This window comes from Nycticebus coucang, chromosome 12 (genome assembly GCF_027406575.1).
Source record: "Nycticebus coucang isolate mNycCou1 chromosome 12, mNycCou1.pri, whole genome shotgun sequence".
Lineage (NCBI taxonomy): Eukaryota > Metazoa > Chordata > Mammalia > Primates > Lorisidae > Nycticebus > Nycticebus coucang.
The window spans coordinates 8,293,690-8,316,790 of NC_069791.1; the positions used below are offsets into that span (position 1 = coordinate 8,293,690).

General features: G+C 44.6%; 2 protein-coding genes across 5 annotated transcripts in view; both read right to left on the bottom strand.

The window, feature by feature from the left end:
• Positions 1 to 5,957, bottom strand: part of OS9 (OS9 endoplasmic reticulum lectin) — a 28,431-nt gene extending 22,474 nt beyond the window's left edge. For all 4 annotated transcript variants that reach the window (XM_053554700.1, XM_053554698.1, XM_053554699.1 and 1 more), the window contains exons 1-5: positions 5,589 to 5,957; positions 4,973 to 5,149; positions 3,861 to 3,924; positions 3,661 to 3,737; positions 3,334 to 3,432 (exon numbers count right to left, since the gene is read on the bottom strand). In XM_053554700.1, the coding sequence (XP_053410675.1) occupies positions 3,334 to 3,432; positions 3,661 to 3,737; positions 3,861 to 3,924; positions 4,973 to 5,149; positions 5,589 to 5,750 (579 nt within the window). In that variant the 5' untranslated portion in view covers positions 5,751 to 5,957. The remainder of the gene's footprint in view (positions 1 to 3,333; positions 3,433 to 3,660; positions 3,738 to 3,860; positions 3,925 to 4,972; positions 5,150 to 5,588) is intronic.
• A 6,684-nt stretch (positions 5,958 to 12,641) lies between these two features.
• LOC128562634 (prothymosin alpha-like) lies at positions 12,642 to 13,016 on the bottom strand. Its single transcript, XM_053557796.1, has one exon. The coding sequence runs from the start codon at positions 12,933 to 12,935 to the stop codon at positions 12,642 to 12,644; it is 294 nt and encodes a 97-aa protein (XP_053413771.1). The 5' UTR covers positions 12,936 to 13,016.
• Between the last annotated feature and the right edge of the window lie 10,085 nt (positions 13,017 to 23,101).

The following is a 23,101-nucleotide window of genomic DNA, read 5'->3' on the forward strand; positions in this document are numbered from 1 at the left end:
TTCAATATAGATTTCTCTTCTGAGCTCAAGACACACAGATCTACAGCCTCGCTGGAAATCTTGACTTGGTTACCTGATAGCCACTAAAATGACATTCAAAATCAAACACACACTGGGCATGGTGGCTCACACCTATAATCCTAGCACTCTGGGAGGCCAAGGTCAGAGGATTACTTGAGCTCAGGAGTTCCAGACCAGCCTGAGCAAGAGCGAGGCCCTGTCTCTACTAAAAATAGAAAAATTACCCACGTGTTGGGTACTTGGGAGGCTGAGGCAAGAGAATCACTTTAAGCCTGAAGTTTGAGATTGCGTGAGCTAAGACACTATAGCATTCTACCCAAGGTGACAGAGTGAAACTCTGTCTTAAAAAAAAAAAATTAAAATTAAAAATTAAAAACAACTAACAAATGCAATCAGTGTAACCTGGCTTATTGTACCCTCAATGAATTCCCCCCCCAAAAAAAATAAAAACAAAACAGGGCACATCTGTGGCTCAAAGGAGTAGGGTGCTGGCCCCATATGCCAGAGATGGTAAGTTCAATCCCAGCCCCGGCCAAAAACTGCAAAAAAAAAAATTAAAAACAAAACAAAACACACCATTTTCCTCCACCAAATCTATTCCTCTTTCTACTATGCCTGTTTCAGTAACATGAATTGCTGTCTATCCAGTTGCTCAAGCCAGAAACCCAGGGATCACTCTTGACTTCTCCTTTGTAATCCATTGATTTTGAAATCTCGCTCCAAAAATTCACACTTCTTCATCTCCAGGCCCCCTTTACTCTTCACCTGGCTTACTGTAACCACCTAAGATTTCAATCACTTCCAATATTCCAGCCAGACTGAGCCTTCCAATCCAAAACTGAGTGTCTCACATTTTGCTTAAAATATTTCCTTGGTTCCGCATTGGCTCTTGGATTGTCCAAATATCCCTTTGTGACCTGTGACTTGTTCTCTCAAACTGCCCAGCCTCATCTCCCGCAGTCTTCTTCTCATGATTATCCCCTGCAGCCCCTGTGACTACCCAGTCCTGGGACAGGCATGGCCTCCTGGCTCCAACCTTCCATCTGGAATGCCCTCTTCTTTCCCTGTCCCACACCTCTACATCCTTATCCTCCAATCGTCAGTTCAAATATCACTTTTCCCCTTTACCCAGATCCAGCTCCTTTATTGTGAGTTTCTCTGTGGTCTGTGTCACACTCATCCTGCGTGTTGTGACTGTTTGTTTAAACATCTGTCTCCTGAGATCAGGGCTAGGTCTCTCCTACCATTGTCTTCCACGGTGCTTGACACAGGGCATATGTTCAACAGATTTAAAGGAGATGTGCAGTATTTGCCCTCAGCTCTTGGCCTACTGAAGGTACAAACACCCAAAGAAACAAGTAGAATACAATGAAGTAAGTGCTATAACAGAGTATATCCACGCGTGGATGCTCTGGGTATATATGGATGTATGCACATGAAGTGCTGAAGGACTATAACTAACTTTTTTGGTTAGTCAAGAAAGCTGTTTTCTTCTTTTTTTTTTAATCCTCTTTTGCAGGAAAGGTGACACTTGAACCAGTTTGTCACTCATTCCATTCATTCAATGAATAACTCCTGAGCACCTGCTTGGTGCCAGGCACTATTCCAGGCACTGAGGATATAGCAGAAAACAAGACAGATCTTGTCCCTGTCTTCTGAAGCTTACTTTTAGTGGGAGTAGACAGAGGCAGATACTAAACTAAAACAAATAAAATACGTTCAGATAATGATACGTGCTTTGAGGAATATAAAACACCGTAGACATTAACCAGGGCAGGAGCAGTGAGGGGTGTGTTTGTGTCTGTTTGCCTATGTTAGGTTCCCTGTGGAGGTATCATTTGAACATAACCTGAACGAGGGGACAGAGCCAACTATTCAACACTCTTTGGGAAGACTGCTCCAGGCAGAGGAAACAATGAGACCCACTGGTTTAGAGGACAGAAAGAAGGCCAGTGTAGCAGAAACACAATGAGTATTATATCTCCATCCCAGACCTTGTCCCTGAACTCCAGAATCACAGAGCCAAATGCCGACTGGACATCACCACTAGGATGTCTAAGAAGTAGCTCAGCCTCACATATCCAAAACCAACCTAATTTCTTCCCATAGTCATGCTCCTTCACACTTCAGCAAATGGCAATTCTACCACTCCAGCTGCTCAAGCCAAAAGCTTGGAGTCAGCCTTTATCCTATCCCACACCCAATCTATCAGCAAATCTTATTGGCTCTATTTTCAAAGTATATCCAGAATCCATCTGTTTTCATCACTTCCACCGTCACCATTCTGGTTTGTGCTGAAACATTTGGATCATATCCTTTGTGCAAGGCAGAATCACTGAAGATTTTCCTGGACTGGGCAGAGAAGTAACACATGCTTACAGGTGTGTTAGAACCAACTGGTAAATTTTGGGGACTGTTGCAAGTCAGTTGACAACACACTGATAGCTGGGTTTGGGCATGGTGGGACTATATATACTGCAGATTTGGCAAATATTACAAAATCAGCAAAGATCTTCTCTACAAAAAAAAAAAAAATTTTTTTTTAAAGTTAGATGGCCATGATGGCAGATGCCTAGAAACCTAGCTACTGGGGAGGCCAAGAAGGGAGGATCACTTGAGACTAGGAGTTCAAGGTTACATAGAGCTATGACTGTTTCACTGCACTACAGCCTACGTGACAGAGTGAGACCCTGTTTCAACCATTAAAAAGGGTAGAGATGAAGAAGATACCAACCACAGGAAAGCAGAGGAGAGTTTTGAAATACATCTAGAAGTCGAAAGAATGGGCTTTGTTATTTACTGAGATAACCAGATTCCTTTCCCTCATCTCACTTCCTAGTTTGAAATCAAAGACCCTTTCTTGTGATTCTGTTGTTAACATTATCTTCCATGAGGACAAGGACTGTATATTTTCTCCCCACTGTATTCCCAGAACTGTGCCCAATGCCTCAATGCCAGCGTATACAGCAAGACTCACTTAAGAGTCATTAAATGAAGAATGGAGGGACAGTGTGAAGGAAAAGGAAGAGACAGGATGACACTCCAGTTTACAACTTAGATGACAGAAAGAAGATATGTGGAAAAAAGATTAAATGTGGTTGAAGTACAGGGTTAGGATATAAGAAATGTTTCCTTAAAGTACCTCTGATTATCCAGGCAATGACGTCCAGCTGGCAGCTGGAAATATGCATTAAATTTGGGGTTTAAGGTTTGGGAGACCCTTTGACTATATGTAAGATGCAATCCTGTCCTCTTCCCTTTGAATCTGCATTGTCACCGATGGAGTGTCAACTTTATTCTTTCAAGACTCACCCGAACCTCAGCCTCCCGGGGCCTCCCATTGAGGTCACACTTGGACCCATTGCCGTATGTCTGGCTATGGTAGCGTTTCAGACGATGCTGCTTGGAAGCCTGGAGAAGACATCAGGTGGAAGAGGCATGAGGAAGGCAGCAAGGTGGAAGAGTGGCACTGCACTCTACAGGAGCAGGAAGTCCAGGTCCCAGAGGACTTTGTCCTAATATCACCAAGCCCCAGGAAACACATCAGCTAATCCTGACCCTCCCCTTCTTGTCAGGGCTCTCAGTCTGCAGCCAGGACCCCTTTCTTTCCCAATCCCTGAAATTTCTGCCTCCTGCCACCTTGGCTGTTTCATCATCCCAGTCAAAGGCCGATTGGTAGTAGCCGAGATAGAGGACTTCACCTTTGATCTCTGAATCTGCAAGAGAAGCCACAGTGAAACACTATTACTCTCTTAAGAGGATTAGGAGGAAACTGAGCAGGCAGATCACCTTCCATGATATGATACTGAGGGCTTAGGAAAAATGCAGGCGTGAATTACCTTCCATATGGTACTGCTGGATGTGGCGTCCATAACAGAATTCATATGTCCACCAGTCCTTGGTCTGACAATAAAAAAAAAAAAAACAAGCAATCAGGGGGATGGAATACAGATGTCTCCTCTTGGAACCAGGATCTCCTGGCTCCAAGACACATAACTTCTCTTCTACTTCTTATCTCCCTCCACTTCCACACTCAGTTCTCCAGATTCCCAGTGAGGAGAGAGATATTTTCCTTTTCCTGAGAGATGACTCAGAGAGAGACCTCTAAACTCTGTTTTCTACCTGTAGTCTTTCCATTCCTCCTTTTTAAAAAAATTATTTTCACCCTTCTTTGTCCTCCATAAAGACAAGAAATCATGGTAACCTTGAAATACTCATATGAGGGAAACACACGGTTGACCACCTCCCTACATTGACCACCTCCTCAAGTTGACCTAATTTTCATAGACCGGATGTGCACCACTTGTACATATCAGTACAGTAGGCCTAGTTCCTAATTTATTTTGACCCCCCTTTGCTGACCAGTTTGTTACAGTCTCTTGGGTAGTCAACTTACAGAAGTCCTACTGTGTTAAATGAATTTCTACCCCAGTCTTTGCACTGGTCCACTGAGAATACAGCTGTGAACAAGATAAACTCTCTGACCTCACGGAGCTTACAGTCTAGTATTGGGATTCACACCAAAAATAAACAAATGGTTTATAAGTTAACCAGTTAATAAGTTATAAGTTAATAAGACGATTATAATCGTCAGTTAATAAGATGATAAATCGTCAGTTAATAAGACGATTTCGGATCACGAAATGTGCCATGAGGAAGAAAGGGTACTGGGGCAGAGAGTGATGGGGCAGCCAGTAGGCTTCTTTAAGGAAGAAACCCTTCCACCGCACACTGACCATCTTTAAGCATCTCAGTCTTGCTTTAACCATTTTCTGAGATCTTCTATCCTAACCTTCTCCTTCACTCAGCAAAACGTCGTCAGTGGTTGCTTCTTTCCTGTCTGTATAACTCCTACAGGTCCCATAGATCCCACCTCATTCACCAGCACCCCGGTTCCCAGATGGACTGCTACTTCCCAAGCCCTCATTCCATTCATTCCAGTCCCTTTCACCTTCAGCAGACAGGGAGCATCTCTCATTGGGCTCAACAACTCAGGAATCCCAGGCCCTTGGTAAGCAGGTGCCTCCTCCTCCCTTTCACGCTGGAAGTGAATAGCTCCAGCTGGCAGGCGACACTCATAGCGCTGTTTGTACTTAGAGGAGACAATCACTACGTCTGAAGCTTGGCTCTGGGAAAGAAGGGAGGGTCGGGGAGCAGGGAGGCAAAGAAAGGCTGGGATCAGGGAGAACAACGAAATCCCTCTTCAGACCCTGGGGAAAAGCCCAGTCGAAGACAGAATGAGGCACAAATCCTCCAGCCGTAACTGGTAGGTAAGGGAAGCGAGTGCTCCCACTTCCCCACGGGGGCGGAGTCTGGGTGTTTTGATCCCGAACTGGGACCTGGAGGCTGACAGCGGGAAGCCCCTCCCCTCCAGTCCCTGGCCCCCGGTTTCATTCCGCAATTCCCTAGGAGTCTCCCTAAAAGCCCTACCCACTCCTACCTACTCGCTCCCATTTCCCTGAGCCTTCTGCCCCCACTCCACCTTCCCAGCCGCCCTTCTTCCTGTATCTCGTCTCCTCTTCCTCCTTCCTTTGCGCCGGACCCTCGCCCCTTTAACCCCTCCTCACCTGCCCTCCCATGACAGGCAACGGCAGGATCTCGATTCCATAACGCATCTCACTCAGCTCCTCCAGGTTCAGGCTCCCGACACCGCCAGTCAGACTAGCGGGTAACAGAAGCCCCAGAAGCAGCAGCCCCAACAGACTGGACAGCAGCGTTTCCGTCGCCATCTTTCGCTCCCCTTCTTACCAAGAGAAGCTTCTTCCGCCCTAAACCTGGCAGCGGCCTCAGCCCGCCCATTAGCGCTACAAGATTTCATTGGCTATACCTTCTATCCCTCTCACGTACCCTATTACCATTTGTAAACGTGGCCACACGCCCCCGGGGAGGTGGAACACCAGGATTAGCAAAATCAAGCACTGCGCGTGATTGGTCAGAGAGACCAACCAATTATCGACGAGCTCAAACATTCCTCCCGCCCGCTACCGGCCCCAAGTGCAAAGAGGCGTGGTTTATGCGCAGGGTCATTTACGAAGTTGGTCTCTGTCTCAGCAGGGCTGTCAACTGCATCTCATTACTTTTTCTGGTGTTTCTGGCTTTGTATCTTGCCCCCTGCCAGTATTGGGGTAGATGGGTGTGTGTGTGCAGTATCCCTGGAAGGTAGTTAACACTTGCTGCAAAACAATAATCACACAGAAGCTTCCTTCTTTTCACATATAGATCTACTTTTAGGCCAAGCAGGTAATTGGTGTCAAAAGCTCTCTTTATGATCCAGCAGTTGTCTTCCAATGAAATTATCCTAAAGAAGTAATGGGGGCGGAGGAGGGAGAAAGAATGGGGCTGCTAGGCGTGGTGGCTGCGAGAGGATAAGGTGGGAGGCTCCCTTGAGCACAGTTCAAATCCAGCCTAGGCAACGTAGCTAGAACCCCTCCCCTCCTTTCCTGCGCCCCCCCCCCCCGTCTCTAATGGGGCTTCCCATTAAAAATGTTGAGGGCAAACACGCACATATTATTCCGCAAGCCATAAGAAAGAGAAAGAAGAGAACAGTGACATTTTGGAATCGGGATATCAATCGAAAGAATGATATCTGGTTTAGAAAACCCAAGAAAACTGATTCCTAACCTAAACGAAGATAACCAGGTGCATGACTGTACCTTTGGAAAGCCTTCTCAGGGGACTCTCACTAGTCAAGAGAAAAGTCCTCAAAATACTCTCATTAAGGGTCTCTTAATGAAAGATAATTAAAATGAATTCCTCACTTAAGCCTTTGGCCTACATACTCCAGGCCTCCTCCATTTTCCAATAACCTTTTTCTTTTCTCTTTCCCTTCTTTTTTAGCCCATTCTTCTGCAGAACAATCAATTGTGTGTGTTGGGGGGGGTGGTTTGAGACAGAGTCTTCCCAGCTCCCCTTCAGTGCAGTGGCATCATCACAGTTCACAGCAACCTCAAACTCTTGGGCTTAAGCGATTCTCTTGCCTCAGCCTCCGGAGTAGCTGGGACTACTGGCGCCCACCACAATGCCCAGCTATTTTTTGGTTGCAGTTGTCATTGTTGTTTAGCAGGCCTGGGCCAGGCGGGCTCAAACCCGCCTGCCTCGGTGTATGTGGCCGGCACTCTACTCACTGAGTTATGGACGCTGAGCCAATTTTTTCTATTTTTAATAAAGACTGGTCTTCCTCTAGCTTGGGCTGGTCTCCATTCCCAGGGAACTGCTAAGAAAGTTACCTTCAAGTGAAACAGAATAGAAGAATTTGTGATCACAAGTAGTCCCTTAAAGAAATTTGTAGTCTTGGGCGGCGCCTGTGGCTCAGTGGGTAAGGCGCCGGCCCCATATACCGAGGGTGGCGGGTTCAAACCCAGCCCCGGCCAAACTGCAACCAAAAAATAGCCGGGCGTTGTGGCGGGCGCCTGTAGTCCCAGCTACTCGGGAGGCTGAGGCAAGAGAATCGCTTAAGCCCAGGAGTTGGAGGTTGCTGTGAGCTGTGTGAGGCCACGGCACTCTACCGAGGGCCATAAAGTGAGACTCTGTCTCTACAAAAAAAAAAAAAAAATTTAAGAAATTTGTAGTCTGATTTCAAATTTGGCTGGTTTAAAAAACAACAATAACAAAAAACCCAATTTGAGGGTGGCACCTGTGGCTCAAAGGTGTAGGGCGCCCGCCCCATGTGCTGGAAGTGGCAGGTTCGAAGGTGGCAGGTTCAAACACAGCCCTGGCCAAAAACTGCAAAAAGCAAACAAACAAACAAACCCTCCCCCTAATTTGTAAATTTAGTTTAACCCAAAAGGAAACAAGAGTAATGGTCGCAAGCACTTGGAAAAAACAAATGCAAATCCACTCTGGAAAAGTGTCTTTTTCTTTTTTTTTTTTTTTTGTCGAGACAGAGTTCTACCCTATGCCCTGAGCAGAGGGCAATGGCATCGTAGCTCACTGCAACCTCAGACTCCGGCTGTGGGCATCCTGCTGCCTCAGCCTCCGAAGCCGCTGGGATTACAGGCGCTAGCCGCGGCGCCCGGCTGGGTTTTTCCATTTTTTTTCATGAGTCGGGGTCTCACTCTTGCTCAGACAAGCCTCGAACTCCTGAGCTCAAGCAATCCTCCCTCCTCAGCCTCCCACAGTGCTGGGATTACAGGCGTGAGCCACCGCGCCCGGCTGGAAAAGTGTCTTTTTCATCCAAGGCACCAAAGAAATATAAATCATTTTCCAAGAAAAATTAGGAGCTTGTAATAAAAAAAAATACACAGAAGGAAACAAGACAACAGAAGAAATAAGAAGAGCAGAAATTGAGCCTAAAAGACTTTAGATATGGGGCGGCGCCTGTGGCTCAGTGAGTAGGGCGCCGCCCCATATACCGAGGGTGGCGGGTTCAAACCCGGCCCCGGCTGAACTGCAACCAAAAAATAGCCAGGCGTTGAGGCAGGCACCTGTAGTCCCAGCTACTCAGGAGGCTGAGGCAGGAGAATCGCTTAAGCCCAGGAGTTGGAGGTTGCTGTGAGCTGTGTGAGGCCACGGCACTCTACCGAGGGCGATAAAGTGAAACTCTGTCTCTACAAAAAAAAAAAAAAAAAAAAAAAGACTTTAGATATGAGATATGTAATTATTTCACACAGATTATAAAGTAATTAAACTTACTCTGTTTAAAGAAACAAAAGAGAAACTTATAAATATACTGGAAAACAGAAAACTATAAAAAATAATCTTACCACATTGTAGTTGTGTTAAAAAAAAAAATCCAGCACATTTAAAGTAGAAGTTCTAGAAATCAAAAGTATAAAGTTTTATCCTCTAGACTTAAAACCCCTAGCTAAGGGTGGTGCCTGTGGCTCAGTCAGTAAGGTGCCAGCCCCATATACTGAGGGTGATGCGTTCAAACCTGGCCCTGGCTGAACTGTAACAAAAAAAAAAAACAACCCTAGATAAAAGACTCCACGTGGAGACTCTGGAGAGAGTTCTTTAGTTTTCTTTCCCCCTTCCAGAAGCTCTGGTGCTTTTCTGTATTTCTTTTTTTCTTTTTTTTTTTTTTTGCAGTTTTTGGCCAGTATTGGGTTTGAACCCGCCACCTCCAGCATATGGGGCTGGCGCCCTACTCCTTTGAGCCACAGGCGCTGCCCCTTTTCTGTATTTCTTTCTAACTTCTAATAAAAGTCCTGTCTTACCACTAAAAAAAAAAAAAAAAAAGTATAAAGTTTTAAATTAAAAAATAAAAGGATACAGTAACTAAATAATTTCATTAAGAAACAATTATTCTTCATGGAAGAAATTTAGGGGATAATTGTGAGAGTGCTCTACTGCCATCATTTTACAATCCTGATGGAATAAATGATGTAAGCAACAGTCATCAATGATGACCAGAAACATTAAGTGAGAGGCTTACAATGAATCAGACAGATACCAGGTAAACACACTGATAGAATTTAAATCAGCCAAGGAGACTCCAGGCCTGTGATTCAAGCGGCTAAGACGCCCGCCACATACACCTGACCTGCCTGGTTTGAATCGAGCCTGGCCCGCCAAACAACAATGACGGCTGCAACCAAAAAAAAAATAGCCGGGCATTGTGGCAGGCGCCTGTAGCCCCAGCTACTTGGGAGGCTGAGGCAAGAGAATCAAACGCTTAAGCCCAGGAGTTGGGGGTTGCTGTGAGCTGTGATGCCACAGCACTCTACCCAGGGTGACAGCTTGAGGCTCTGTCTCAAAAAAATAAATAAATAAATAAATCAGCCAAGGAGAAATAAGGAGTGCTTTATGACGTGAGACCACAGGAAGTACAGAGCATATTGATTAAGGATTCTCAGCCCCTAAAAAAGACTCTAAATTTAACTACCAGTTTACAGAAAATAGGAGGAGTAAGAGAATATGTTAAATGTCACCATTTAATCAGGAACAAACAGGATCAATCCCCCAGTTTCTTCAAATATCAATGCAAGGGAAAAAAGGGAAGAACTGTTCCAGAGTAAAAGGATTCTAAGAGACGCAGCAACCAAAAGTGGTGCGTGGATCTCCTTTGACTCCTGCATCAAGCTATGGATAAAGTGATTCAATTAAGGAACTTTGGACATTGACTGGATATCATATGATATTAAGAAATTGTTCAGGGCGGCGCCTGTGGCTCAGCGGGTAGGGCGCCGGCCCCATATGCTGAGGGTGGCGGGTTCAAACCCAGCCCCGGCCAAACTGCAACAAAAAAATAGCCGGGCGTTGTGGTGGGCACCTGTAGTCCCAGCTACTCGGGAGGTTGAGGCAAGAGAATCGCCTAAGCCCAAGGATTTGGAGGTTGCTGTGAGCTGTGTGACGCCACGGCACTCTATCGAGGGCGATAAGGTGAGACTCTAGTCTCCACAAAAAAAAAAAAAAAAGAAAAAAGAAATTGTTCATTTTGGGCGGTGCCTGTGGCTCAAGGAGTAGGGCGCCGGTCCCATATGCCGGAGGTGGCGGGTTCAAACCCAGCCCCGGCCAAAAAAAAAAAAAGAAGAAGAAAAAAAAAAAAGAAATTGTTCATTTTGTTGGATGTAATAATGGTTTTCTGGTTATGTGTTGTTGTTGTTGTTTTTGAGACAGAGCCTCATGTTGTCACCCTGGGTAGAGTGCTGTGGTATCACAGCTCACAGCAACCTCCAACTCCTGGTCTTAAGTGATTCTCTTGCCTCAGCCTCCCAAGTAGCTGGGACTACAGGCACCAGCCACAACGCCTGGCTATTTTTTGGTTGTAGTTGTCATTGTTGTTTGTCAGGCCCAGGCTGGATTCCAAACTGCCAGCTCTGGTGTAGGTAACTGGCACGTTAGCCACTTGAGCTACAAGTGCTGCACCTTCTGATTATGTTTTTTAAATTGTCTTAACTCTTAGAGATACATAGTCATGTATTTATCATGTCTGAGATTTTCATTAAATCTTGTAGGATTGGGTAGGAATTAGTGGAATATAGATGAACTAAAATGGAACATATTTTATAACTGTTAAAGCAAGATGATAAGTACATGGGAGTTCATTATACTTTTGAGTGTGTCTAAAATTTTCCATTTATACTTTCTTTTTTTTTAGACAGTCTCACTATGTCGCCCTTATAGAGTGCTGCGGCGTCATAGCTCACAGCAACCTCTAACTCTTGGGCTTAAGCCATTCTCTTGCTTCAGCCTCACAAGTAGCTGAGACTACAGGTGCCTGCCACAATGCCAGGCTATTTTTGTTGTTGTTTCAGTTGTCATTATTATTTAGCACCCCGGGCTGGGTTCGAACCTGCCTGCCTCGGTGTATGCGGCCAGCGCCCTAACCACTGAACTACGGCCCTGAGCCACCATCTATACTTTTTTTTTTTTTTTTTAAGAACAACTCAGCAAAAATTCCGGTTTATTGTTGGACAACATTGTTTCACACAGACATCAAACAGGTCAAAATAAACAAATAAATAAATAAACAGCAACTTCGTAGACAAAAAAAAAAAGGAAAAAGAAGGAACCTTTTATATTTGGCTTTTTTTTTTTTTTTTTGCAGTTTTTGGCCAGAGCTGTGTTTGAACCCACCACCTCCAGCATAGGGGCCAATGCCTTACTCCTTTGAGCCATGGAACCAACTACTTATAGTACAGCTAAGTACATACATGAAAAAAGTTACTGGAATGCTCGAAATAAGATTGTTTTTTGTTGTTGTTTTTGCTTTTTTTACAAAGTTTTTTTTTTCTCCTTTGAGAGTATAATGAACATGGTCACATCACAAATAAAGTCAGAGTCAGAAGTAGGACAGAGACTGCTCTGAAGGCTGGTTTGGTCATCAGAGATCATTAAAAATGGCTGACCCCGGGCGGCGCCTGTGGCTTAGTGGGTAGGGCACCGGTCCCATATACCGAGGGTGGCGGGTTCAAACCCAGCCCCTGCCAAACTGCAACAAAAAAATAGCCGGGCGTTGTGGCGGGCACCTGTAGTTCCAGCTACCGGGGAGACTGAGGCAGGAGAATCAGCTAAGCCCAGGAGCTGGAGGTTGCTGTGAGCTGTGATGCCACAGCACTCTACCAAGGGCAACAAAGCGAGACTCTGTCTCTAAAAAAAAAAAAAAAAAAAAAGGCTGACCCCTAACAATATGCACAAAAATATAAAATGTAAACAAATTTCCTTTTTAAAGTACTTTTTTTTTGTAGAGACAGAGTTTCACTTTATCGCCCTCGGTAGAGTGCCGTGGCCTCACACAGCTCACAGCAACCTCCAACTCCTGGGCTTAGGCGATTCTCTTGCCTCAGCCTCCCGAGCAGCTGGGACTACAGGCGCCCGCCACAACGCCCGGCTATTTTTTGTTGCAGTTTGGCCGGGGCCGGGTTTGAACCCGCCACCCTCGGTATATGGGGCCGGCGCCCTACTCACTGAGCCACAGGCGCCGCCCCCTTTTTAAAGTACTTTTAATTAAAAAAGCAGGGTCTTGGAAGTTTTGGTTCCTTTTTCCTCCTCTGATGCAAATTCTCGTGGTTTTGGTTGGGCAGTGAAGAGCGCGCGTCACCTGCGGGTGGCGCTGCCTGCGGTGGCGGGCGGGCCTCGCTACTGAAGGTGACTATGTTTAGCGTCAGAGAAGGGAAGTGGAGGGTGACTAGGTCACGGCGGCCTTTTCTTTTTAAGTTTACCTTCTCCTCTTTTGCTGTCTAGTCATCCTGAGTCTTCCGCTTCTTGGTGTCAACATCCTCATCCTCATCATCTTCAGCTGCCCTTTTGCCGGTGGTGGCCTCCGCTTCCTCCTCTTCATCTCCATCCTCTTCTTTACCATCACCTTCTTCCTCTTCTTCATCGACCTCATTGTCAGCCTCCTGCTCCCCATTTTCCTCATTAGCGTTCCCAGTAGCAGGAGCGTCTCTTCCATTCTCTGCCTCGTCCACAACTTCCTTCTTCTCCTCTAAGTCCTTGGTGGTGACCTCAGTGTCCTCTGCTGTGTCTGACATGGTGGGGTATGTCGGTGATCCGATGCTGGGGATGGAAAAGAATGAGGAGGAGCGTCGCGGAGGTGGTTGCGACAAGGAGGAAGCCCGACCCAGGTACAATGCAAAGATGGCTTTTCCTCTTTGGCTATACTTTCTTTTCTTTTCTTTTTTAGAGACATAATTTCACTCCGTTGCCCTCCGTAGAGTGCAGTAGGATCACAGCTCACAGCAACCTCCAGCTCTTGGGTTTAGGCGATTCCCTTGCCTCAGCCTCTCAGTAGCCGGGACTACAGGCTCCTGCCACAACACCTAGCTATTTTTGTTGTTGTTGTTGCAGTTTGGCAGGGGCTGGGTTTGAACCTGCCACCCTCGGTATATGGGGCTGGTGCCCTACTTGCTGAGCCACAGGCGCTGCCCAGCTATACTTTCTTTTAAAATACTCAAAGATTGTCTGGGCATGGTGGCTTATGCTGTAATCCTAACACTGTGGGAGGCAGAGGAGGGTGGATCACTTGAGCTTACCAGTTGGAGACCAGCCTGAGCAAGAGTGAGACCCGGTCTATACTAAAAATGAAAAACGGAGGCAAGAGGATTGCTTGAGCCCAAAAGTTTGAGGTTGCTGTGAGCTATGACACCACAGCACTCTACCAAGGGTGACAAAGTGAGACTATGTCTAAAAAATAAATAAAACAAAATACTCAATGATCAGTTTAGATTTATCTGAAGATAGGATTAATAAACTAGAAGACAGAAGAGAAGAAATTATCCAGAATGAAACATACAGCAGCAAAGAGGAGCATGAAAGAGAGAATAAGATATATGGAGAGCAGAGTACAGAGTCTAACTGATCAGGCCAGGTGGTGGCCCAGTCCTAGTACTCTGGGAGGCCAAGGCAAGTGGATCCCCAAAATAGAAAAAATAACTGGGCCTTGAAAGGCACCTATAGTCCCAGCTACTCCGAGGGGTAGGATCCCTTGAATCCAGGAATCTGAGGTTGCTGTGAGTTAGGTTGAAGCTGTGGCACTCTACCCTGGGCAACAGAGTGAGACGCCATCTTAAAAAAAAAATCTAACTAACTGAAGTTCTGGAAAAAGAAAAGAGAATGGAGCAGAGATAATGATTATGCATTTTCCGGAACTAACAAAAGATATACATCAACACAGGTTCAACAGACACAACAAATTTCAAGCAGGATAAACAGTGATACTGAATAAACATCAAGGAAAACAGCAGATTTCAAAAGCAGCAGACTGTGTACAGAATTCCCATATAATCTCTGTCCCCCAACATCCACAGGCTCTGCGTGTTACACAGGTGTTTGTGTTTGTCAAATTTTACTGACCTGTAACATGTAAGGTCTGTGCATTTAACTGCATGTAAATTTTACCACGGTAAAAAAAAAAATTAAATGAAAAGCAGCCTGAGAAACAGACTCTGTTTATTTTATTTTATTTTATTTTATTTTATTTTTTAGAGACAGAGTATCACTTTGTTGCCCTTGGTAGAGTGCGTGGCCTCACAGCTCACAGCAACCTCCAGCTCTTGGGCTTAGGTGATTTTCTTGCCTCAGCCTCCTGAGGAGCTGGGACTATAGGTACCCGGCTATTTTTTGTTGCAGTTTGGCTGGGGCTGGTTTTGAACCCACCACCCTTGGTATATGGGGCCTGTGCCCTACTCACTGAGCCATAGGCTCCACCCAACAGACTCTGTTCAAATGAGCAGCTGTGAGAATGAGAACTGATTTCTTCTTAATGGCAACAATAAAAGCTAGAAGACAACAATGTGATGGAAGAGAACAATTTCTGCTGGGATTTTTAAGGCTAGTGAAAATAAATTTCAATAATCAAGGTGAAATACAAATATTTTCAGACAAGAAAAACCCAGCAGGGTTTGCAACCAGCAGAATGAATCTCACTAAAGAAAATCTATGAGGCAAGAGGATTGCTTGAGCCCAAGAGTTTGAGGTTGCTGTGAGCTATGATGCCACAGCAATCGACTGAAGGCAACAAAATAAAATGCTGCCTCAAAAGAGGAAAAAAAAAAGGAAAAGAGGGTGGTGCCTGTGGCTCAGTGAGTAGGGTGCTGGACCCATATACTGAGGGTGGTGAGTTCAAACCCAACCCTGGCCAAACTGCAACAGTAAAAAAAATAAAAAAAAAAAAAAGGAAAAGAAAGGATGTACTTTATACAAAAGAACAGTGATTCAAGATGAAAGATGGGAAATATAAGAAGGAATAAAGAATAAAAAAACAACAACATTAATATCTTGTAACATTTAAGTGAAAATATAGAATTATAATACACCAAAACAATAACACACACATTGCAAGGTATGTGAACAAAGTCAAGTTGTTCCAGGCTTCTTGTATTGTGTGCAAGGTGTCTTTCCAGCTTCAAATTCACCCTTCTGTACACCACTATGACGCTGGGACTGGTCATCCTGCCCCAGAGTGGGACATTTGTTACAGTTGATGAGCCTGCTTTTATGTGTCATTATCACCCAAGGTCCACAGTTTACTCTGGGTGTTGTACATCATATGGGTTTGGCAAAAGTTAATAGCATGTATCCATCACCAAGTATCATACAGAATAAAATCCCTAAAATCTCTCTGTGCTCCACATATTCCTCCCTTCCTTCTCCGATGTTTTAATGTTACCATAGTTTTACTTTTTCCAGAATGTCATATAGATGGAATCATAGAGTACATTACCTTTTCAACTGGCTTGGGTTTTTTTTGTTGTTGTTGTTGTTTGTTTGTTTTTTGCTGTGAGCTGTGATGCCATGGAACTCTAACCAGGGCAATTGCTTGAGGCTCTGTCTCAAAAAAAAAAAAAAAAACTATGAAGAGAAGACCAGGTGTGGTGGCTCACCCCTATAATCCTACCACTCTGGGAGGCCAAGTTGGGAGGATCCTATAAAAACAGAAAAATTACCTGGGCATCTGTAAACAGACGAAAGAAAGGGTTGTAAGAAAAGGAAGAAAAGGAAAAAGAAAGGAAAGATTTGGGAGGCCGAGGTGGATGGATCACTTGAGCTCGGGCATTTGAGACCAGGCTGAGCAAGAGAAAGACCCAGTGTCTGAAACTAGCTGGGCGTTGTGGTGGGTCCCTGCTGTCCCAGCTCCTCGGAGGCTGAGGCATTAGGATTGCTTAAGCCCAAGAGTTTGAGGTTGCTTTGAGCTATGATGTCATATCACTCTACTAGGGGTGACAAAGTAAGACTCTCTCTCTGTCTGTCTCTCAAAAAAAAAAGGAAAAGAAAAGGAAGGAAGGAAAGAAAGAAAGAAAAGAAGGAAGGAAGAAGAAAGAAAAACCTACAAAGAGATTCTCTCTGTTGATCAATTTACAGAAAACCAATTCCTAAGATGAGGAGGACTGTCAAGGAAGAGGGGATTTATTGTGGAAAATGCATCAGCAGGAAGAGAGGAGGATTGGTTTGCCTCAAACCCATCTCTCTAACCAATGGGGAGTTTTTCTGGAGGTAAAATGAATAAAGCATGAGGGGAGTGAGCATCATTACAGGTTTGGGGTGAAGAGCAGGGCATGCTAGCACAATGAGAAATTGTGTAGTGCATACACCCCATGATTAAAAAATGGTAGTTAAGTGCCTCCCAGGGCAGGGACTGCAGTAGTATAATGAGCTAGGGCTAATACTGGTCATTCTTTAAGCTTGTGCATGGTAGGATGCAAGGAGTAGATTGTACAGGAGATCCTTGGGCACATCTGGGCACAGCTGTGGTGGGGGTGTCACTTATCTTGTCTTCTCTGCACAAACAGGTGGTGTAAGGCTTCATAATTATCACATGGCTGCAAGGAGGTTCCACTGTTTCTGGGAAAGAAATTCAAAAGGGAATGCATCAGTGTGACAGAAAGTTGCAAAGTTCTGATTAGCAAATCTTACCAGCCTGGGAACTTAAATCATAAGAGAACTATAAAAAAAATTAAAATTTTTTTCTTACTTATGGAGCCTATTAAAATCCCCCCCCCTTCTTTGTTCATTCCTCAATCTTGGGGAATCAGGACATCAAACATTTTGGCTACTTTCTGCTGAAATGGGGTGCAATTGGGGGATGTGAGGAATTTTTGAACGAAAGAGTTTGACATGATGAAATCGAAAATATTTAGTTTCCTCATTGTATGTTGGGGAACTCGTGCTTTTCTCTTTCAACCCATCCTGTTCCCAGCTCATATAATCTTCTGCCCATTCTTCCACAATATTTCCTGAGTGGGAAGTGAGAGCACATTACATCTATGACCTTTTCATACATTTATAATTTATGGCAATAACTGGGATATATAATTCACATTCACAATATAGGCAACAACAACAAAATCAAGTGTTAAACACAATCATTATACCAATTAATAAAACACAGTTCTAATGCATAGGCAAATAAAGCAGCCATTTAGAAAAACAATCAGAAACTCTTAATTTTTCTATGTTATCGATCTGGGCACCTAAATGATTTAAAACATCTGTAACATTCTCTTTTAGTCTGGAATATAAGTGCAACATGTGGTTCTCACTACAGCATAGGTCCCACCCTCTGCTGTAGTGAGTGTACCTAAGGCCATTGCATTTTTGAAAATCACTTTTCTCAGTTGGGTAGTTTCTTGGCCTGCGCCATATACAGCAATTTTTGTATGGTTCAGTGCTTTAGCTGTGAATTTGGCCAGTAGTAACTTGGGTGAGAGCATTTAATTCTCCTGACACAGGGACCAGAATATTTAGGGCTATTCCCACCAAGCCAAAGGTCTGGGGAAATGAGCTCTCAAGGCCTTTGTATTATTAGGTAACATGGGCAGAGTTTTCTGTATAATTTCTGGGGAAAAGGCCTCCTCCTTGTACGCCTCCCAATCTCACTGTGGAGGAAGCACAGCCATGCAGCCACCCAGCCTTCAAAGGTGCAAAATAAGCTGGAGCTCTAGGAAGCATTTCTGTTTTCCTGTCTAGTCAGATGCCCATATTCCGACACTGTGGATACAGGCTGGAGGGGGTAGTCATCCACCAGCTGAGCGTGTGTGGAGAAGCAGACAGCACGATCACGCCTTTGTGTACATGGAGGGTCCCTTTGATAAAACATCACGTGTTAATCTATCTCAGACTGATAGGTTGGCTGCATGTACATGAAATGTTTTTGTGTTGTTTCACCAATGTAAAGACCTGTTTTTTTAGTTTCTCGGACAGTTGGCAGGGAAGGGCAGCTGCCAGTGACAAATGGCAGAGTTGATGTCACCCATGTGGGTAGAGTTCCCACTCCCTAGAGAGCTTATCCAGTCACTCTAATCCCATGACATTAGAGAAGTGCATCCCACATCATCTGGCTCCCACTGGATGAATGTAGATACCCACAAACTCCACAGCTGGACTGGCTGTTGACTGCTGCCACTGTCATGGCCCAATCTAAAAAGACATTGTCATTTGCCATGGATAGCAAGAGCAACACCCTATAGACACAAACACGGGTGTTTAGAAGGAACTCTCCAGAGAAAATCTATCCTTTGTAACATTGTTATTGATGTATTTTCTCCCACAGGCTCTATTATGGAGGCTGCTGCAGGCTGTGGGCCTTGTGTATACCATACAAGGCTCCCCATCCCCCAGGAATGGGCACATCAGCCAATTGGCAAGTTTCTGGCCTTGCTCATGTCACTCACACTATAATGGCTCCAGCTTGTATTGATGTCTTCTCGTCATGGTATCACGAGGCTTTCAGCCTTGGGTCAAGGAGTGCAGCTGAGGTCATCTCACCTTTAGCTACCCTCCAGCACCGCAAAGCCAATCTAGTCCTTGTGACAATACCTTCCACAGAGCCATCGTTGTCATCAGGTTTCTTAGTGTTCTCAGGAGCATGATTTGACCATCTGCTTTAGAAGCATGGCTCAGCATCACAGATGTAACTCAGAGAGGTTGGGGGGCCTGTTCTACTGGCCTTGCCAATAACTTGTAAGGGGTGATCCCGTGTTGGGTAATGGGTGACCCATTCAAAACCTGGATAGTCCCCAGGCCATTCTTAGTTTGGGGCCTTAAGGAGCTATCCTTGGACAGTGCCCAGACTTGAGGCTTTCACCAGCCACACGCTTTTTGTATTAAACATGCCTCCGTTGGATTATATGACAGGTGAAATCTCTAGTCTATGTTGTATTCTGTTACGCATTTCTGAATATCATGTCTTGTGAAATGTGAACCTTGGTCACTATCAAGTCTTAAAACCCTTTAGGTAACATAAGAGAAAAACCCAAAATACCAAAAGCACAACTAGAGAATTAACACCTGAAAGCATGGAGATTGTTTATTTTTTCTTGAGACAGAGTCTCAATATGTCCCCCTCGGTAGAGTGCCGTGGCATCACAGGTCACAGCAACCTCAAACTCTTGGGCTTAAGTGATTCTCTTGCCTCAGCCTCTCAAGTAGCTGGGACTACAGGCACCTGCCACAACGCCTGGCTATTTTTTGGTTGCAGTTGTCATTGTTGTTTAGCTGGCCCCGGCCAGGCTTGAACCCGCCAGCCTTGGTGTATGTGGCTGGCACCCTACTCACTGAGCTATGGGCACCAAGTCAGCATGGAGATTCTTGAGGTTAGTTGTATATTTATAGGAATTTTTCACTATAAAATATAACCATTTCAGCCCAAGGTTTTAGAGACTTTTATATCAGAATTTTTTTTTTTTTGAGACAGAGTCTCACTATGTCACCCTCATTAGAGTGCATGGTGTCACAGCTCACAGCAACCTCAAGCTTTTAGGTTTAAACGATTCTCTTGCTTCAGTCTCCCCAGTAGCTGGAACTGCAGGTGCCCACCACAATGCCCGGCTTTTTGGGGGTTTTTGGTTGTAGTTGTCGTTTGGCAGGCCTGGGCTGGGTTCGAACCCACCAGCTCCATTGTATGTGGCTGGCTCCCTAGCCGCTGAGCTACAGGAGCCAAGCCATGTGATTCTTTTAAAGAATTAATTGTGTTTTAAACAAAAAGCTCGTAAATCACGTCTAGTTCTAATAGTGACAGGAAAAGGAAGCTTATAAGTAGCAAAACATTTAAATTGCCCTGTAATTAATTTATATTAATTTAGATAGAAGTGAAATTATTATGTCTCTGAATACAGGCCTGATCCTGTCTCACGAAAGCAGTTAATTTTGATTACCGTCTTCACCCCAGGTCTGTTACTTGACTTTGGTATTAGATTCCCAGGAGTCAAGACCATGTAACTTAACAGTACAAGGGTTAGTTAACAATATTTTATATAACTTTGATTTGATTTGAGGACATTTGTAAAAGATATCATAAGGCTCAAAATCCCTGATCAAAACAATACATTCTAAAATAATAACAATTCATTTAACCAGCACTGATAATCACAAGACTTTAAACGCAATACAGAAAGTTAAAAAGATTCAAAAATCTCAATTTTTCAAAGTTTAGAGTTTTTTCCCTAAGCAACCAAAAACCTAATAAGGATAAGATAGGAATTATCTTGATAAAACAAAAAAAATCTCTGGTTTTGGTCAGGTTAGAGGGCTCAGGCCTATAATCCTAGCACTCTGGGAGGCCGAGACAGGTGGAGCCAGTGAGACCCCCGTGGTGAGCCGCTTTAGCTGCTCCTCTACTGTTAAGCCTTGGCTTAACTGTGTGGGGCTTTTGTATGTCTTTCAAACAAACTCTGAATGCTGTAACATGGCATATACTCTTTATTTCATTCCGGTTGTCCTGTCTGCTTGGAAGGGGTGTGTCAACTGAAAGCCTCTGTCCAGGGTACACCCTGATATGGTTTGAAGTGCCTCCCTGAAGGGGAAGGTGGACAGATTGCCCGGAGAGTGGCAAGCAGGTTTTCTTTTTTCTGGCTCTCTTTTCATAAGGAATGGTTGCTCATCCTAGTCTGTTTTTGTGGCTCTGTTTGTTAGTGGTGGGGAAAAAAAAAAAAGAGTAAGACCCCATCTCTAAAATAGAAAAATTAGCTGGGCAGGGTGGTAGGTGCCTGTAGTTCCTGCTACTTGGGAAGCTCAGGCATGAGGATGGCTTGCGCCGAAGAGTACGAAGTTGCTGTGAGCTATGATGACACCAGGACACTCTACCCCAGGGCGACAGAGTGAGACTCTGTCTCAACAAAACAAAACAAACAAAAAAAAAGCACTCTATTTTCTATCCTCTTATTTATTTATTTAGAGACAGAATCTCTTTTTCTTGCCCCCGCTAGGGTGCTGTGACATCCTAGCTCACAGCAACATCAAACTCTTGGGCTCAAGCGATCTTCTTGCCTCAACCTCCCAGGTAGCTGGGTCTACAAGCACCCACCACAGCACCTGATTTTGGGTTTTTTTTAAGAGATGGGAGTTTCACTCTTGCTCAGGCTGGTCTTGAACTGGTAAGCTCAAGCAATCCACCCGCCTTGGCCTCCCAGAGTGCTGGAATCACAGGCATGAGCCACCCCGCCCGGCCCATTTTCTATCTTCTGTGGTGTGATTGTTGCCATTGTTTTTATTTTCTTATGGGAAACTCGTCTAGACAACTTGGAAGTCAAACCTGATTGAAAAGGGTGTTCAAATAAATAAGACACAGGAAGAATATCCAAGGTCATGAGTTTACAATGTATTATAGAGAGATATAAGTAAGAGAAACTAGCCATCACGAGTAGGGAGGACATGAGTGTTAGCAACAACCTGGAAAGTTTTCTTTTTTTTTTTTGTAGAGACAGGGTCTCACTTTATGGCCCTCAGTAGAGTGCCGTGGCCTCACACAGCTCACAGCAACCTCCAACTCCTGGGCTTAAGCAATTCTCTTGCCTCAGCCTCCCGAGTAGCTGGGACTACAGGCGCCCGCCACAATGCCCGGCTATTTTTCAGTTGCAGTTAGACCGGGGCCGGGTTTGAACCCGCCACCCTCGGTATATGGGGCCGGCGCCTTACCGACTGAGCCACAGGTGCCACCCAGCAAGAGCCTGGAAAGTTTTCTAACCACATTGAATAATTCAGACATCTCAAGAAAAACTGAATAGGCGCGGCGCCCATAGCTCAGCAGTTAGGGTGCCAGCCAAATACAGCAGGGCTGGCGGGTTCAAACCCAGCCTGGGCCTGCTAAAAACAACAGTGACAACTACAACAAAAAAATAGCCAGGCATTGTGACGGGCGCCTGTAGTCTCAGCTACTTGGGAAGCAAGAGAATGGCTTAAGCCCAAGAGTTTGAGATTGCTGTGAGCTATGACACCACAGCACTCTACCGAAGGCGACATAGTGAGACTCTGTCTCAAAATAAAGAAAAAAAGCTGAATATAAATTAAGTTAGGCAGGGCCTGGTGGCTCACCCATGTAATCCTAGCACTCCGGGAGGCCAAGGTGGGTGCATTGCTTGAGCTCAGGAGTTCGAGACCAGCCTGAGCAAGAGTGAGGCCTTGTCTCTACTAAAAATAGAGAAACTGAGGCAAGAAGATCTCTTGAGCCCAAGAGTTGGAGGTTGCTGTGAGCTAGGATGCCATAGCACTCTACCCAGGGTAACGGCTTGAGATTCTGTCTCAAAAAAAAAAAAAAAAAGTAGAATTAAGTTATATTGGAGGCAAACATCGCTTTTCTAAACTTTTATGATAAAATATCTTAGTATCAGACCATAACAAAAAATTTTGAATCTGAGGGGGAGAAAGCAGCTGACACAAGAGGTTAAAGGAAAGCGTTATAATCCCAGCTTTCATAGGCGAGAAAAAGCTAAAAGCAGCAAGACATACAAAAAAGTTGAACTGCTGATATATAAATCTGCGAAGATTTTGTCTTTGTTTTTGTTTGGAGACAAAGTCCCACTCTGTTGGCCCAGACTAGAGTGCTGTGGCCTCAGCCTAACTCACAGCACCTCAAATTCCTGGGTTCAAGGGATTTTCCTGCCTCAGCCTCCCAAGTAACTCAGAGTCCAGGTGCCTGCCACAACCTCCAACTACTTTTTCTAGTTTTAATACAGATGGGGTCTCACTCTTGCTCAGGCTGGTCTCCAACTCCTGAGATAAACAATCCTCCCAATTTGGCCTTCCAGAACGCGAGGATTACAGGTGGGAGCCACTGCCCAGTAACCCAAACTTTAGTGAAAACCTAGGGAATAAGAAATTTTGAATTGTCTGTCACAGGCATTTATTGCATTTATACTTACTTAATTTAATTATTTTAGCAGTTAGAGTTTAAGTGCTATTTTAAGTTATTTTTCTGTTAATCACT

Coding starts and splice junctions, on each gene's coding strand:
- LOC128562634 (XM_053557796.1), bottom strand. CDS start 12,935: ATGTCAGACACAGCAGAGGACACTGAGGTCACCACCAAGGACTTAGAG.